The 17,617-nt window shown below is 38.3% G+C and overlaps 1 protein-coding gene across 2 annotated transcripts in view; it reads right to left on the bottom strand.

The window, feature by feature from the left end:
- COL14A1 (collagen type XIV alpha 1 chain) overlaps nucleotides 1–17,617 on the bottom strand; it is a 201,746-nt gene that overhangs the window by 109,104 nt on the left and 75,025 nt on the right. For both annotated transcript variants that reach the window (XM_033126918.1, XM_033126919.1), the window contains exons 15-19: nucleotides 10,469–10,595; nucleotides 8,747–8,886; nucleotides 8,136–8,268; nucleotides 6,734–6,793; nucleotides 5,018–5,160 (exon numbers count right to left, since the gene is read on the bottom strand). In XM_033126918.1, the coding sequence (XP_032982809.1) occupies nucleotides 5,018–5,160; nucleotides 6,734–6,793; nucleotides 8,136–8,268; nucleotides 8,747–8,886; nucleotides 10,469–10,595 (603 nt within the window). The remainder of the gene's footprint in view (nucleotides 1–5,017; nucleotides 5,161–6,733; nucleotides 6,794–8,135; nucleotides 8,269–8,746; nucleotides 8,887–10,468; nucleotides 10,596–17,617) is intronic.

Below are 17,617 nucleotides of genomic sequence, written 5' to 3'. Positions count from 1 at the left end.
AAAACACATTTTACCCGTAACACTAAAAATATTGCAGCCTTTTTTTTTATTTCTAAAAGATGTCTTCCTGTCTCTGAAATCACCACCATTCTGTCTCTAAAGCCTGCAAAAACTAAAACGCAATGGTGGGGAGTACCTAACAAGCATCAGTGTACCCTGCTATGTGCCTCAGCATCCCTAGAAGATGTGGACCAGAAAAGCCACATGTTCTCAATACTGAAACCACAAGCCGTTCTGCCTGTGTTCCAGCAGTTAGATGCTGACACATCTTGGGCCACTTAAGGAATTTAATCATGGCTGGAAAAATGCTAGGATGTAAGAATTAACCCAAATGTGTTTAAGGCAGTCACAAGACTGCGACAGCTGGAGATGCTTTCCAATTCCAATGCCAGCAGGCTAAGGGCTGTGCTATCTATGTCTGGATGAGCGAAGAGACCTATAAATCATGAAATAAGCCCTAGAAAGCCTCAAGTTGAACCCCGAAGCAGCTGTTGCAAAGGTACGGCGAAGCTCTGAAAGCAATCTTTTTTAAATATAGGAAAAAAGGAAATCTGAATTAGGTGATTTTTATATGGGATTGATAGGATTTTGCTTCTCATAGGAAAGGGACATTGAAATATGCCGGGTTGTATTGATGTGGTCCTGAGTGGGAGAGTTTTGAAAAATAGCTCTGCTTCATTCGAGAATAAATTAGATAACTGTAACATTAAGGACAGTAAAGGAAGAACTGTAGCCACAATAACCCTGACTTGTATTACCCCATTCATGTAGCTTCCCTTCAGGGTGTGTCTTCTATGTAGATACCCTCTGGAGCACAGAGCCTGGGCTTTTTGTTCCAAGCTGTTTGTTTAGCAAACCACCGATGTTGATGTTCCTTAAATAAAGTCATCTCTCAAATTGAGAAACACATGGCCTTGGAACCAATCAAATATAGAGTCTGGCATGTTGAAAAGCATTGAGGCCATTTTGGAGGACACATTTAGATTGCCAGGAAGTAGTTTTTGCGGTTTATAATAATAGCCTTCATTTACTTAGCAATTATTATGTGTCAGGTGGTACTCTTTAGTATTCTAATGTAGTTCATCTTCACCACAATCCTCTGAGGTAAGGAGTATGATTACACCCATTTTATAGATGGGGAAACTGAGGCCCACACCGCTATTGAGTCAAAGGTGCCATAGTGAAATCCTAGATATCTGGTCTGAGCCTCGCTTTAACAATCACCTGTCTACTCCAGTTGACTATGCTGCTTGCACCTTTTTACCCTAATTATCTTAATTGACAAGAATAAAGTGTAAATCTCCTCTGGGGTATGCAAAGTTCCTTCTGCATGGCCTCTGCAAGATAAAGATGGGCTCCTACTAAAAACAGATGCTGGAGGTCATAGCAAATGATGGTTTTGTTTATAAAACAATTCTATAAAAGATACTCATGGTTAAGTGAGATGCAAATCTAAACAGCGAACTTCATGTTTCTAATTTTTTTTGAAATTCAACTTCACATCTGGCTCCATTATTGCCCAAAGCTTTTCAGAGCAGCTTGGATCCTATCCAGGAAGCTGTTCCCTCAGTGGAAAGAGGATTCCCACACCTCACTGTGTTCCTGTTTCTAACGTTCTGTTTCTAGACAGGGATTCTCACACCATCTGTGGCAAAAGACTACACCTACTAGTATTGGTGCCATTAATTCCAATCCATTGAGGATCAATATTTTTATGAAATACAATTAAACAAAATCACTAGGAAGAAAGGATCACGTTCTTGGATATTGCAGCAATGTCAAATTGCTATCAATGTTTCTAAAGCTCAGTCTTAATCTCTGAATGTATCCTGTAGGAGACTGAGTCACACACTCTGAGTATCCCTACTCTAGAACATTTCTTGCAAGTTGGGAATCAGTTCACAGCCATAGATTTTTACATCGAGGCTCTAGAAAAGTCTGGAATCCTGATCAGCCTTTCACAGATACAGAAGTATGAGACTTCCCTACCCTGACGACTAAATTCGGGCAATTTCATTTTCATGTCTCCATATTTCAGAGCAGAGTTGAAAGTCAATCCTTATGAAATATGTGACAGATAGGTTTGCTTTCTAAGACTTCAAAAGCTTTTTATTGGAAATATTTGATAGAGTTGATTATGCTTAGAAAATATGTAAATACTTCACTTACCTCAATTGGAAAAGTAACTTTAATTGCCTTTGTTTTACATATATTAAACCTTGATGTCAGTTTACAATGTTATATACATACACTATTCTCTAACTTCAATACTCAATTTTATCTCCTCAAGTAAATTTAATTAGCTTTTTTTAAAATTAGTTTCAGGTGTACAAAGCAATGTAATAGACATTTACACCCCTCACAAAGTGATAACCCCCCCTAATCTATTACCCCTCTGACATCATATACAGCTGTTACAATACCATTGACTATATTCCCTATGCTGTACTTCACATCCCGTGACTATATATATGTGTATATATATACATATGAATTATATATATGTTACATATATATCATTATAGTTGACATTCAATATTTTTCTACTTCAGCTAAAATGTATAGCGCATTGGTCAGGCATCTACACAGCCTATGAAGTGATCCTCTGATAAGTCCAGTGCCCATCTGGCACCTTACATGATCTTTACAACATTATTGATTATATTCCCCATACTGTATTTCATATCCCCATAACTACGTTATGTCTACTAATTTGCACTTTCTATAGTTAAGGAAAATTTGAAAAAATGGTAAGGGTCATTTATCGTATCCAGACACATTTCCTTTACCACTTTTTAAATATATTTTAGCCATCTGTCTTTCCCTGCCATGCATTATTATTTTAAGATATTTATTCGGTGTGTGGGGAGTTCAAGGCCCTTGGATTTTGGTAGAGGTCTGCAACTATCTGTCCTACCTTGGTTTTATAATCTAAATGTAGATGTATCCACTTCCTGTCTCTAATAATAATACATTACATTTATATAGCAGTACATTTCATAAAACACTGATTATATAAATTCCAATTAATCCTCAATTGAGTCCCTGAAAAGATGCCCCTAAAATAAGTATGCACAAATCCAATGTAATTCAAATTCATCAAAGGAGCTTGATATTTAAAGAACTTTAGAGTACTTTCTTCTGTAGAATAAAAACATTTCTGCACTTTAATAATCACTACCAAATTTATCAATATTTTTTTCATTTTTATTACAGGTTTGTTTTACTGGAGCACATGAGCTTCAGGACTTTTGATCTTTCTTTCCTTCATCTGGGTTGTCCAAGTGTTTCGAAATAAACAGTGTGAAATGAAAGCAACTACCACATGGAAAATTAATTAGAGACAACCCAAAAAAAATATTATTATTATTTTACCTTGCATAGTTTACAAGTGCATGCATGAGATTAAATTGTTGTTACTCTTTCCAAATTAGCAAGAATAATTTAGCAAGAAGCTTAATGTATTTCTTGGAAAGAGTAGAAACAGAAACCAAAAACAAAATTCTCACTCTGGGAAGTTTTCATGGGTCTCATATTTAGGATCTCAATTAAAATATGAGAACAATAACAGGAAAAGTAAAACACCCAAAATATATCTTTAGTTACCATTGCCAAGCACAGTTTTAATTTTTTTAAATTTTTCAATCATGGATAATTTGAAATCTATGGTCTGAGTTAATTAATAATTCAACCTATTTTGTTTAAGTGTTCATTAACTTCCCAAAAGTACTCCCAAGACCAATTTCATGGCTCTTCTGGCTATTCATAGTACACGCGGCTATTCTCAGGGTTATCACTCTCTTCTGTAATGATTCCTCTGTCAGCCTGAGATAAAGCACTTTCCTGAGAGAATTTAGGGCTCAAATAATTGTTTAGAGAAGCACACACACACACACAAAATAATTGTCCATCAAAAGCTTTATAAGTAAGGAAGAAGAGGGAAGTATAATAATGTTATTCTTGAGCAATAATGAATGTGGAGGCTTCTTTCCTAGAGTGTCTCAAAAACAGAGCAGCAGGCATAGTAACGAGGCTAACTAAAGCCTATTCTATGACTAAAAAAGAAAAATACTTCTTTGGAATGCAAACTGGAGTTACCGGGTCTAGGAAACAATTTTAAAGGTTCTAGGCTAAAAGGAATGGTACTGTGGAAATTAAGGAAACATGAGAATGTCAGCTATAATTTAATATTTATATATAGTCACAGGATGTGGAGAACAATATAGGGAAGAGTCAATGGAACTGTGACAGCTGTATATGATGTCAAAGGGGTAGTAGATTGGGGGAGGGGGTTATCACTTTGTGAGGGGTGTGAATGTCTAATAATTACATTGCTCTGTACACCTGAAACTAATTTAAAAAGAAAGAAGGAAACATGGCAAGGCTATGATTAAGAATGTACCCAGGTTTCCAATACAGAAGAACAAATACAGATGACACAACGTAAAGCAAACTCAACGTCTACAATTCCAAATCCCCTAAGGTAGACACTCATATTTAAGAATAAATTAGAAATGACTATAACTCTGCTCAAAATGAGCTGATGTCATGCAAAAATATAACTATTTGTTAATGGAGGGCACTTTATTAGAAACCCTTCAACTGCATAAAGAAGACCTTTCATATATGCTTCACTTAAAAAGTTTCTATCAGATTCCCAACAGCGCGCACACACACACACACACATACACACACACACACAGACAAATGTCTAGGGGACTATTTATGACCCAACTTTGCTTTGGTGCTCTCAGAAGTTGTCAAGGCAGCAGAAGCAACACGAGAAATAAGGTTCAGAAGCAGGTTGTATGTGGAGCGAGGTTTGGAGACAAAATGGCCATCAAGAAACCAGTCATTAAGCTTGGACTCAATGAAAATATTAGTTTCTGGAGATGGTAGAGTCACCAAGAAATGAGCAGCAGCGCTTGCATCCATCTCTGGAGAGAGCCTCCTTAGCTCTGTTAGTCAGGACACCTTCGAGTTTCTAGGAAGCTGTATTTCTACAGACCGTTCCTACCACTTCTTCCGCAGGGTCCCCTTGAGCAGCCAGGTAGATGACCCTGAAGTGCCGCACGCTGCTGTCTGAAATGTCCCATTTTACCCGCAGGCTAGAAGAGGTTTCCTCATCAACAACCAGGTTTCTGATTCCCGTCCGGAAAACTGGAAGAAACACAACCAAGGAGTAAAGAGTTTTTAACCCATCGTATTCCAACATGAGCTGCAGAGATCATTGGTGGAAATAGTAACACGCACTATCATTTAAGGTCTCTCTCTAATGTAGACCCGCGTGAAGGACAACTCCACGTTAGTGGTTGATGGGGAGACATGATACCTATTGGTAGCGAACAAAAACGGGTTCAAGAGATGCTTACAAGACCAGGGTCCCCCTCAAAATGATCAGTTCTGCATACATACTAGTAAGGGAACTGGGGAGAAGCTGCTAGGCTAGGGAAGCCGAAGGGGAGCGGGCAGGGAACATGCCCATGTAATCTGCACATTAGTGCTTTGCTGGAGAAGCAGACATGGTGGGCCAAATGCGGTCAGCCTCACGGTGATCCAGCATCCAACGCACGTCCCATCACCTGTGCCCAAATTCCTGCTTTAACACTCATGACGTACAGCATAAATCTCTCACCACGCTGCCTCTATCCATTCAGCCCACATAGGTATTATGCTTTCTCTGACAGCTTTTTCAAACTCCTTCTCCTGTGTTCCCTGACACATTCCTTCTTATATCCCAAGGGGCCTGCTCCCTCCTTTGTCCCATTGTTTTCTTCTCCCTTCTGTGCTAATATCTTCTCATTCTGTCCATTTCTACTGACTCTCCCTTCTCTTCATTCATTCATTCAGCAAACATTCATTGAGCTTTTTCTGTATGTCCGACTGTGTTAGGCCTTTGAGATAAACAGTGATTAACAATTGACAAAAATAGGAAAAGAGTCACAGAGGAGACAGGAGAGTGACATTTACCAGGCAAAATTCGGGGAGGGTACCAGGCCGTGGGAATGCGAGACAACATCTTACCTTCAGGACCAAGAGTTCTAGATGACAGCAGGAAATGAGGAAAGCATGAAGAAAAGGGAAGGAGAACCCACCCAGGAAGTATGTTGGATGAGATGATAAAGAGATTTGGGGGCACAATAAAGATTAATTGAAGAAAGAATCAATCAGTGAATGAATGAATGAATGAATGAATGCTTAGTGGAAAACCCAGAAACCCACAGAAGGGTTTTAGGTAGAGAAATGATATCATCAAACTTGTGTTTTACCTTGTGACTCTGACAGCTAGTTAGGATGGGTACTATAATGGAAAGGAAAGTTAAGCTGAGAGAGATGACAGCTGATGTAGGAAGACCAATAGACCAGCCACGTCTTAGTTACGCACAGAAATGCAAGGAAACCATGATATAATTAATTATCAACAGAGAGCAACAGGAGAAGTCAAGAGGAAGGCAGAGACTATGGGGCTTGCCATGCTAACATCCTCTGAAAGATTAAATGAGAATCCAAAATAAAGATGGGAAAACTAGAGGGACGTAACAGTGAGATCAGCAGATGAGAAGACTGCTTGGCGTTGGTGGGTAAGAAAAGATTGAGAGGTTCTGAGAGGAATGAAAGTAAACTAACATGCCTAGTTCCTAATTAAAAATATAAAATAAATAGAACTGGGATAACATAATTTCTGTTTAAATCAAACTTTTCTTAGGGTAAACAAGCTTTTATTTGTCCTTACCTGATGTCACAGGTCTGGTGGGTACTATGGTAGTAGCTGGTTCTGTCCAAGCACTGTCAACTAAAAAAAAATATTCATAACTTTAAAATACTGTAATGCTAACAACACTATATATTTCTGTGTAGCATTTTATAGCTTTCAAAGAAAATGTCACCTATATCATCTCACTTGATTCTTACAACCTTGGTTTTGGTTGCAGGAGTGAAGAATTGAGTTGGAAGTAAGGCAGACATTGTATGTATTCTGCAGATAAGGCAACTGAAACCCAAAGACTGTAAAGGTCCTAATCACAGATATCAGCCTTCCTATAAACATTTGACTTATACCTATAAAATTGTGAAACCTGCCAGTTACATGGAAATAGGGCATAACCGTGGTAATTCAAGGAAATTAAACAGTGCTGTAGATCAAGTTGTGAAAGAGCTGCCAAACAAGGCCACGAAGGAGGACAAGTGCATCTTCTATCTCTTGTATCCACCCTGGGCAACCAGTGGATGGAGCGTCTGTGTGGTGCTACACCAAGATCCCCTTTTCAGGGTCAACATACTCATCCACCAACTTCTGGAATACTGGCTTCCAGTGGCTCAGAGCTCTGGGAACAGCCTGGCCTGAAGTCATAGACTCTGTCAGGGGATGGCCTACTTCCAATGACTGGGGATGCAGGGATACAAAGGCCCAGCCTTTTAGACTCAATTTGGGACAACTCAGAAGGGTCATCCCAGGTCTAGAAGGCCTAATAGAATTTGCTAAGGACTCAGTTCATTTCTCTCTATGTCCCATCCGGCCAGTGTTCCTTACAGATGTATCTCCCAACTACACTCTTCAATAAACCTTCTGGATGCAATTTTCTGTTTCAGGCAATTGTGATTCCAGGGAACCCAATCAAAGAAAATTTAATATGTGTTTAATACCTCATATTTTAAAAATGAAGGGATGAATGAATCAGCAAGTGAATTTTGTACACGATTCTTGGAACCAAGATCCACTTGGGAAATTCCATAAACTCATGGTGGACATGTTTGTCTTTGGTGTATCTGTTTGCTCATTTATTCATTTAAAGTTATTCCATCCATCCATCCATCCATCCATCCATCCATCCATCCAGCAAGTATTTATTGCACTGTTAAAATATGCCAAGTACTGTGCTAAGCACTGGAGATATTATGGTGAACAAGACAGATATGCTCCCTGCCTTTATGGTAATAATAAGCTAAGATTCAACGATGCTTCAGATATTGGTTTCATTAAAGGTAAAAATGCATAAAGAATTCTGGAGGACAAAGAGAAATCGAAGCCTCTGAAGCCCAGGATAAGGCTGATGGGCAGAAAACCTGGTGGGGTGAAGAGGGTGTCAGAATGGATGGTGAGAGTTGGTGATGCCCATCTTGGCCCCAAGACTTACGTGTGGTCCCAACAGCTGTCACGACCTCACTCTCACTTCCATCGTCCAGTACAGTCAGCAATGAAACTTCATATTCAGTGCCGGGCTCCAGGCCTCTAATGACATATGAGTCTTGGTCTTCTTTTAGGATGACCTAAAAAGGATTTGGTGCTTAGTAACTGGGTTTACTTGAATAATAGAGGAGAAAGTCAAGATGAAAATTAATAAAAGGGAAAAAAACGTTATTCCGAGTATAAGTCAGAAACAACTAAGCATAAACCAACCCAGGGCCATTGAATTCATTTTTTTCAAGTCAAACCTAAGAACTTTACTCTTGTCAATTCTCTCAGCAAATAAACTATGAATATCATGACGGTGGCATGCTGAAGTTTTATTAAAAGTCATTTATGGAAGTCAAACAATATGAAAAGATATAAAATATATCACTAAAGCACTAGCAGAGAGGTAGTTTACATCCTACGATCTGACAGTTATAAAAGTCCATGCCCTGCGAAACATTAATTACTTCTGGGATCCTCAAAAGATTTTTAAAGTGAAGAGATACTCAAATGCAGCAGCACTTTCAGAGGAAATGCTCCGGATTAATTTTCAGTCAGTCTCAGAAAACTCACTTCTTCGGTCTTCCCACCGTAGACTGGAATCCACATCAGTTTGTGTTGCCCTTCATCCGCCGAGAGGGGATGCCAGGTCACTCTGAAACTGTCTGTCATCACCTCATCAATTTCCAAGTATTGCTGGGCTGGAACTTCCTCTGTAAACCAAGGAAGGAGATTTTGTTAGGACATTGAGAGGGCAAGAAAGCCACCCCTCGAGCAGCTACTGGAGGCCTCACCTGGAGGCCACACCTGGGGGCCACACCTGGGACTACCAGAGGAGAAGACTCTTTCTGAGGAATCTCTTGCTTTAGAAAAGCATGGGGAAGCATGGACTCAATCCAGTGTGGTTTTCCTGGTGTTTCTGTTTCCAGCATTTACCCACAGTATAAATTAGGAAGACCATGAACACAGCTGATTTGATAAGTTTTCCCGTAATTTCCAGAACTGTTAGGTTCTCTATTTGGCTCTTTTCATTAACTATAAAAAAAATACTCATTATTTTACAAAGATAATATTGTGCAAGTACTTGGAAGAAATTAACAAAATGGTATTCTAGAGGCCTGACACACGTTCCTTTTAGCTTTGTTCGCTTTCGTGCCTAAAGCACTCTCTACCGTGTTTCCCCAAAAATGAGACCTAACTGGAAAATATGATTTTTCAGGAGGACATCCCCTGTACATAAGCCCTAATACGTCTTTTGGAGCGAAACTTAATATAAGACCCGGTCTTATTTTTGGGGAAACACGGTAGTAGTAAGTTAAATCCTGGAGAAGAACCTTCACCCTTTTAAGCTAGTTCATATGGCTACCACCAAAAGTGAAACATAATTCATCAGACCTTCCTCTATTCCACTGTTTATATACTTCTGGGATGTACAACAGAGAGTATAATGAATTGTCAAGCCTTGATTTTTATTATTTGAAATCAGAGATTTTTAAGACTCTTTGATAGGACACCATGAGAATTCCAACTCAGGTTAACCCTCAGGAGATTTGGTGGAATTACTGAACTTTTTTCTGTGAACATTATTTCTCAATCTAGCTTAAATCTCATCTCTCTCCAAAGAGATACCTGCTTGTCTCCTCAGTATAGCACTAAGTTTGTTTCCAAATGCAATCAATGATAAGTATAAGAAAGCAAACAATAGAATTGTTGCCACCAAAAGGCAAAAACAGTTTGATGTTTATTGAGTGACCACAGGGTATACTCACATGTAGAAAAGGAAAATAATGCAGTCATGCCTTATTTTTTATTTTAGTATTTAAAATATTCCATATTGTTGTATTAGTATTTCAGGCTGTAAGTCAATTGGCTACTATTAGTAGTATTGGCTACTCTTAGGTTAAATAGTATGAAACTTATTTTTGTTGATCAAAAACTGCTTGATACAAGCAATTTTGGAAGTTCAATGTAATATATACACATACAAATGAAAGAAAGTTGGGGAAATTTTACAATACAACAAAAGAAACAGTGTATGATAAGGAAGAAAACCATGTACATTTTTATGGAACTGACACCTTTTGAATTTAGATGATCTTTCTCTCTTTCCCTTGCTTTGATAGAAAATAATTAGCCAGTATGCATTCTAATCACCTAATTGTTCATTTGTTAATAATAATTAAGATAAACAAAAATTAAAATGCAATGCCTGCAAAATCACAATTGAAGAAGCTGCTCCAGCTTGTGGTTTCAGTAGTTACTCTTGGAAACTTTTCAAACCACAGTAAGGCTTACCTGTGGTAAAACTGCCAGTCAGAGGCTCTGACTGCCCTTCATCATAAATGGAGAAAATGGCAACATTGTACTCCGTGAGGGGTGTCAGGCCCTTCAGAGGGAATGTTGTTACAGGATCGACTTCAACCTGCAAAAGAGAGAAGGCATCTTAGCTATATCAGATACTCTCCACATCCTGGCAACAGAGATTATTTTATTATTATCTGTAGTTTATTTGGCTGGCAGTGGAGCTATAAATACTGCAAAAAAAAAAAAAAAAAAGGAGAAGAAAAAGAAACAAGAAAAAAAAGAAATCACTGACTGATAAAACCAGTCCGTTTATATATACCCATTTCTATTCTTATACCTTTAGGTAGATTACCTATCAGTTAATTCTCAGGAGATCTTCGCAACCATTCATTACTGCCATTCATTAAAGATATAGAAAGCAAAGTGCACACAATTTGCAATGCTAATATAAATAAATATGTTTCCAGCCTGATCTGCTAGGAGCAGCTGGTTTTTGGCTCCATTGCCTGGGCTCTGCTGACTCCAAAAAGTAATACACAGCCACTTCTGCAAGAGATACACAGGTGAGCAACCATGCAGGAGAAGAATCCAGGAATAGTCGTGTTAAAGATAATAGTAAATATGAGAAATTTTCCTTTATCTTCCACAGAGTGACATATTTGGGAAAAATATGTACCAATATCTTTAGCGTGCATAAGGGATGAAGTCCTGAGGATAAGGACCAAAGGTGTAAAGAAAGGGAAAGGTGAGAAAAGGGAAGAACAAAGATCAGACTTTGAAGAAAGAAACCATAAAGTAAAAGGAGATAAGGGCAGGATCTAGAAGACAACACCCTGGGCAAAGCCACCCTCAGACTCAGAGAAAGAATAAACAGAGCTTTATCTTTGAGAGGTTGGGTCTTGGGCCTCTGAGCTACATACCGTGTTTCCCCGAAAATAAGACCTAGCCGGACAATCAGTTCTAATGTGTCTTTTGGATCAAAAATTGATATAAAACCAGGTATTATATTATATTAAAGACTGGGCCTTATATTATAGTAAAATAAGACCGGGTCTTATATTAATTTTCGCTCCAAAAGACACATTAGAGCTGATTGCCCAGCTAGGACTTATTTTCGGGGATACATGGTAGCACAAGGGACATATAATAGATCAAGTAAATGGTGTCTTCCACCTAAGCATTTTACATACATTATCTCAATTAATCCTCACAAAACTTATAGTAAGATAACCTTGCCCTAGTGATACTCTGGGGACTTGAAGAAAGGGACCTATTTACCTGAGAGCAGACTTTGCCAAAAAAGATCCCACTTAAAATGTTTTCAAGATACATTTTGAAGCAATCTCAATAAAATCCATTCATTATAATACTATATCAATGACTAATCTTGATGCTACTTGAGGTTAAAGGCAAGGTGACTAAGCTCAATGTATATATTTGTTCATGGCAATCAAAGTGACCTTTACCAAAATATAAAACATGTCACTTTCCTACTTAAAACTTTCCTTGGCTATCTACTGCCTTCCCAGTCAAAACCAGGCACCCTGCAATGACTGCTTGGTTTTGCATAATATGGAGCTCTGCTCCTTTTTTCCGCCATACTCCTAATGACCTGCTAGACTCCAGCCACACTGACCTTCCATCAGATCCATGTCTTTCTCACCACAGGGCCTTTGCACATGCAATTCATTCTGTCTGGGACCTTGTTTCTCTAGCCCTTTTCAAAATTAGCCCTTCCTCATCTCTCAAGGCTAGGCTTAAGTTTCACCTTTTCAAAGGGAATTTTTCTTTCTATCTAGGACTGCCTTTGTTTCCTCCCTAGCACCAATCACAGCCCGAAATAATTTTATTTCCTTACATACTTATTTCCTGCAGAGAGTGTAAGCCCCTTGAAGACAAAACAATGTTTAGCTTATTCACTACTGTACATTGAACTGTATTTTTTTTAATGAATTGAATAAGTAAATAAAAATTAAGATGAAAGATGACTGGATTAAGAAACTGTGGTACATTTATACAATGGAGTATTATGCAGCCATAAAGAAGAAATCTTACCATTTGCAACAACATGGATGGACCTAGAGAACAATATGTTAAGTGAAATAAGTCAGACAGAAAGACAAATACCATATGATCTCACTTACATGTGGAATCTAAAGAAAAGAATAAATGAATGAACTAATCAGAAACAGTCTCAGAGACATAGAGGAAAAACTGAGGGTTGCTAGATGGGTGGGGGGGTAGGGATAAGGGGGAAGGTGAGGGGATTAGAAAGCACAGTCAGCAACCACAAGATTGCCACGGGGTTACAAAAATTAATTTGGGGAATGTAATCAATAATGTTGTAAAGATTTTGTAGGGTATCCGATGGACACGTGTCCCATTAGGGAGACCACTTCAGGGATGATGTAGATGCCTGACCACTGCACTGTACACCTGAAGCTGAAGCTGAACAATAATGAATGTCAACTACAAGTTTATATATATATATTTACTTATAAGAAGCAGAGTACAGCATTAGGAATAGAGACAGTGGAAATGTAATGGCTGTGTGCGATGTCAGAGGGGTAGTAGATTGGGGGTGGGGGGTTGACACAGTGTGAGGGATATAAATGATAAACGTCTAAGTATTACTTTGTCTTGAAATTAATAAAAATATTAGTAATAAAAGAAAAAGATGAAAGCACCAAAGAGCCCTTTTAAAAGAGAGAATATAAGGGGCTCATCTAAACTAAGAGCCAATCCAGAAACCATATACATCTCTGAGATATCAACTATAGTTCACTAAAAGAGTGCCAATTCTAGAGAGAAGAGTTTCCATTTTCATCTTTTTGAAACCCTGAAAGGCTCTGTTGGAGAGGGGAGCCACCCCCAGCCTTTTCAAATACCTCACACACGGAAGTGAATTCATCTTGGAAGTTCTAGCCCAGGCCAGCTCCCAGATGAATAGAAGAGTGACCCCAGCTGACACTTCATGGAGCAGAGGCAAGCTGTTCCTGCTGAACCCTGCCCGTTACATAATCATGTAACTTACTTAAGCAGGAGTGTTAGTTACATAGCAATAGTTAACTGAAAAAGAATTCAGTTAACTATTCTTCTGAATCTGGACCTGATAATATCATAGGTCATTTTTAGCATTTAGTGTTTAGTTTGGTCTGGATACTGTCTGTAAACTTTATATGCATTCGTTCACTTAATCCTTACGAAACATTGTAGGGTAGCTAATTATTACTCCTAACTGAAGATGGGGGAAATGAGACTCCAGAAAGTTAAGGAACTTGCCCAAGGGGAAACCAGCTAGTACCAAGGATTGAAATGCAAGTGTTTCAGATTCTAAATCCTATCCTTACAGACACTATTTATATTATGGCTTCATTATTTAAACTCATAGAAAACACAGCTCTATACTTAAAAAATGAGTTCAAGACATGTTCTTCTAATATTTACATATTGCTTTTTGTTGTTTTGAATTGTAATAGCTAAGATTTACTGAGCACTTACGACATTTGTCAGACACTTTACATTCATGGTCTTATTTAGCACCTCCTCCTCCCATCACCAAACCCCAGGTATTTATCATAACTATTTTACAAATGAAGAACTTGAAACCCAAAGGGTTTAATTAACTTTCCTAGAGCCATAAAACTATTAACTGAAATTTATAGTTAGGCCTTGAGTCTCAAATCTGTGACAAATAGAAATTTTGTGAAGATATGAAATATACACAAAAGCAGTTAAAATCAAATTCTTAGGTACATTAAGAGATAATAAAGGGAAAAGTGTATATATATATATATATATATAGCACTTTAGTTCTCCATGATGTCTGCACATTTCCCCAAAGCCTTTCACAGTACATGCTATCTGAGATGGTTTCTGTCCTTGCTTCAACAAATCATGCGTTGGCAGCATTTTGATTTCTGTAGGGATTGCAAGAGGCGATGCTTGTAAAGCTCTCAGAACAGTAGCTGGCTCAGGATAAGCACTCAACGTATTCGAGCTGCCACCATCACCACCATCACCACCATCACCATCATCACCATCACCACCATCACCATCATCATCATCATCACTGACATTTGTTTAAGTGCTTGGTTTTATTTTTCTTCCTTAGTCTCCAAACAGTTGGACAGAAGGATAATGCAGAGAAAAAAAAAGAAAGAAAAGATACAAAGGGGGGAAGAGCAACTGAAGCAGAGAAATATAAATTAGGTCAAAAGCAAAGCTTTTACAATCAGTTGCATGGTACATACTAAGTAGATTTTAGTTGGGACATTGTAAAGTTCATTCTAGGATGTGTGGGGATTTTCTAAAAACCCAATTGTAGCATTGTCTATAAATAAAAGCTTAAATTAATAGAAGTTAAAGCAACATGTGGTAAGAATATTCACTCTTAACATCATATATTCCAAGATTAGGTTAGATAATATTTCACTAAACAAAAGACACTTGTCCGGCAACCTCTATTCTCAATTGCATGGTTAAGAATTAAGAAATTAGAACACACACACACACACACACACACACACACACACACACACGTCAAAATGGAAATGTGACAAAATCCATATTGTTTATGCATTTTACCCAAATAAAATGTTCTCAGATTTTCATTCATAGTCCATTTATATGTGTGTGCGTGTGTGTGTATATACATATATTTATATATATATTTTTTATTGGGGAAGGGGAACAAGACTTTATTGGGGAACAGTGTGTACTTCCAGGACTCTTCCAAGTCAAGCTGTTGTCCTTTCAATCTTAGTTGTGGAGGGCGCAGCTCAGCTCCAGGTCCAGTTGCCTGTCGTTAGTTGCAGGGGGCACAGCTCACCATCCCTTGCGGGAGTCGAGGAGTCGAACCAGCAACCTTGTGGTTGAGAGCCCACGATACAACCAACTGAGCCACCCGGGAACTGAGCGGCAGCTCATTGACTTAATTCTAGTTGCAGAGGGCACAGCCCACTGGCCCATGTGGGAATCGAACCGGCAGCCCCATTACCCAGAGCTCGTGCTCTAACCAACTGAGCCACCCATCTGCCCCATTTACTTATATTTTAAATTCAGTTTTACCAAACATAGTTTTCTAATTTCCCAGTACGATACAAATTAGAAATAACAAGTTCCAAAGGCATCCCCAAGATTAAAAAACACTACAAATATGCATATGTATTTCTCAACAAATATATTAATTAGTCTGGGACCAGTCTTTACAAAGGCAAATAATGTACACTACCTTAAGAGACCAGGACAACGATCATTTTTTTTTAAGTGAATGTTAACTAGACCTATTGTGGTGATCCTTTCACAATGTATGCAAATATCAAATCCTCATGTGTTTACACTTGAAATTAAAATAATGTTATATGTCAACTATACCTCAATAAAAATGATTGTATGATATAATTGTATTTATAAATATAATTCCCATATACATGTATATGACAGTTTATTTTTGTTTTATGAAAAATTATTACCAAAGGCAGGTGCTCTACAGTGAACAAATATTAATTGGTGAATATGGTTGTGTTATTTTGGTTGTTCAATAAGTCAACAGTTTTAAGTTGGTAAGTTTCACCTAAAAATAGAAATCTCTGGTCAGAAGATCAAGGGTCACAAGATCTGGCAGGCCCCGCCTGGATTTCTATGCAGCAACCTTCTGCAGGAGGTGACACTGGCTTAGTCTGGGATGGACACATCTGCACTTCCCAGCCCTCGCCCCTGTCACTGCAGCCCTCTGTCCATGGTCACTTATCATCAGTCTTGACTTATTGTCTTTCTTTCAGTAGAGAATTTCTTCTACATTCATGTCTAAACAATGAGAATGAAATATTGCCTAAGATAGCCTCATGTTTTAAGAAAAACAGGTAAGGATATATTTCTTTGCAGGTGTGACTATTTCTGCCCTTTTAATGGCAGGCTTCACTTATTTATATTATCTGCCTGATCTTCCTACACAACTAAACTTGCAAACCTTGAGGAAGAAGTTTATTTATCACTGATAACAAAGAGACACTGATAGCTCAGCGGTTTTGGTTTAGATCTTTTTACTCTTTCAGATTACTGTCTTGAAAAGCAAAGCAACTAACCCAAAAGATCCACCTTCATCAGAATTATTTGTCCTCGGGGCGGCCAGATGGCTCAGTTGGATAGAGCGCGAGCTCTGAACAACAGTTGCCGGTTCGATCCCCACATGGGCCAGTGAGCTGCGCCCTCCACAACTAGATTGAAGACAACGAGCTGCCGCTGAGCTTCTGGAGGGGCGGCCAGATGGCTCAGTGGGGTAAATAGAGTGCAAGCTCTTAACAACAAGGTTGCCAGTTCTATTCCTAAAGATTGAAAAATGGCGACTGGACTTGGAGCTGAGCTGCACCCTCCAGAACTAGATTGAAAGAACAACGACTTGGAGCTGATGGGCCCTGGAAAAACACACTGTTCCCCAATATTCCCCAGTAAAAATTTTTTAAAAAATTGTTCAGAGTAAATTTAAAAAAAAAATTATTTGCCCTCAGGAATTATGAAGATTTAATGAAAGATGTTGAAGAGTATTTCTGTACTGTTAGTAAATGTGTAATTACTGTCCATTCATTACCCAACGTACCATACAAGTATGTATTCTGCAAAATGCTGATTGGATTTAACTGTAGGAAGAAGTTTGTATCTGCATACGAAAATACTTGCTTTATTTGGACAGAAAACAGAAATGAATCCAATATATTTCCCTGTGTCTTAGCTTCTTGGACCAAGATAAGGGAAAAAAATTAAAATAACTTTGCTATCGATCCTGCTAAAACATATTTCCAAGAAAAGAATTTCTGAAGAGCCTTAGTCAATGAGTGCAAGATACTTGTATCTTTGTGGGTTCTAATACATTTCATTATTTGAAAGTATATTCCTACACAAAATGTGAATTATTCAATTTTCAATTTAAGCTCATCTAACTAGGGTCTTTCAGATACTAATTTACTCAGAAGCACAGGGATAAACTGGATAACACTGACATTATTTCCAATTTCCTACTGATAAGAAGATACATACTTCCCTATGTCCAACGGGAAGATGGCATTTTGCAAAGATGGCTACATCAACATATATCTCCCGTCCCACATGGTTCCCACCCTAAGTAAAACCTGTGTTCCTCCT

This window comes from Rhinolophus ferrumequinum, chromosome 14 (genome assembly GCF_004115265.2).
Source record: "Rhinolophus ferrumequinum isolate MPI-CBG mRhiFer1 chromosome 14, mRhiFer1_v1.p, whole genome shotgun sequence".
NCBI classification, from domain to species: domain Eukaryota; kingdom Metazoa; phylum Chordata; class Mammalia; order Chiroptera; family Rhinolophidae; genus Rhinolophus; species Rhinolophus ferrumequinum.
Note: the sequence above shows the minus strand (reverse complement) of the source record. Positions and strands in the feature narration are given on the sequence as shown.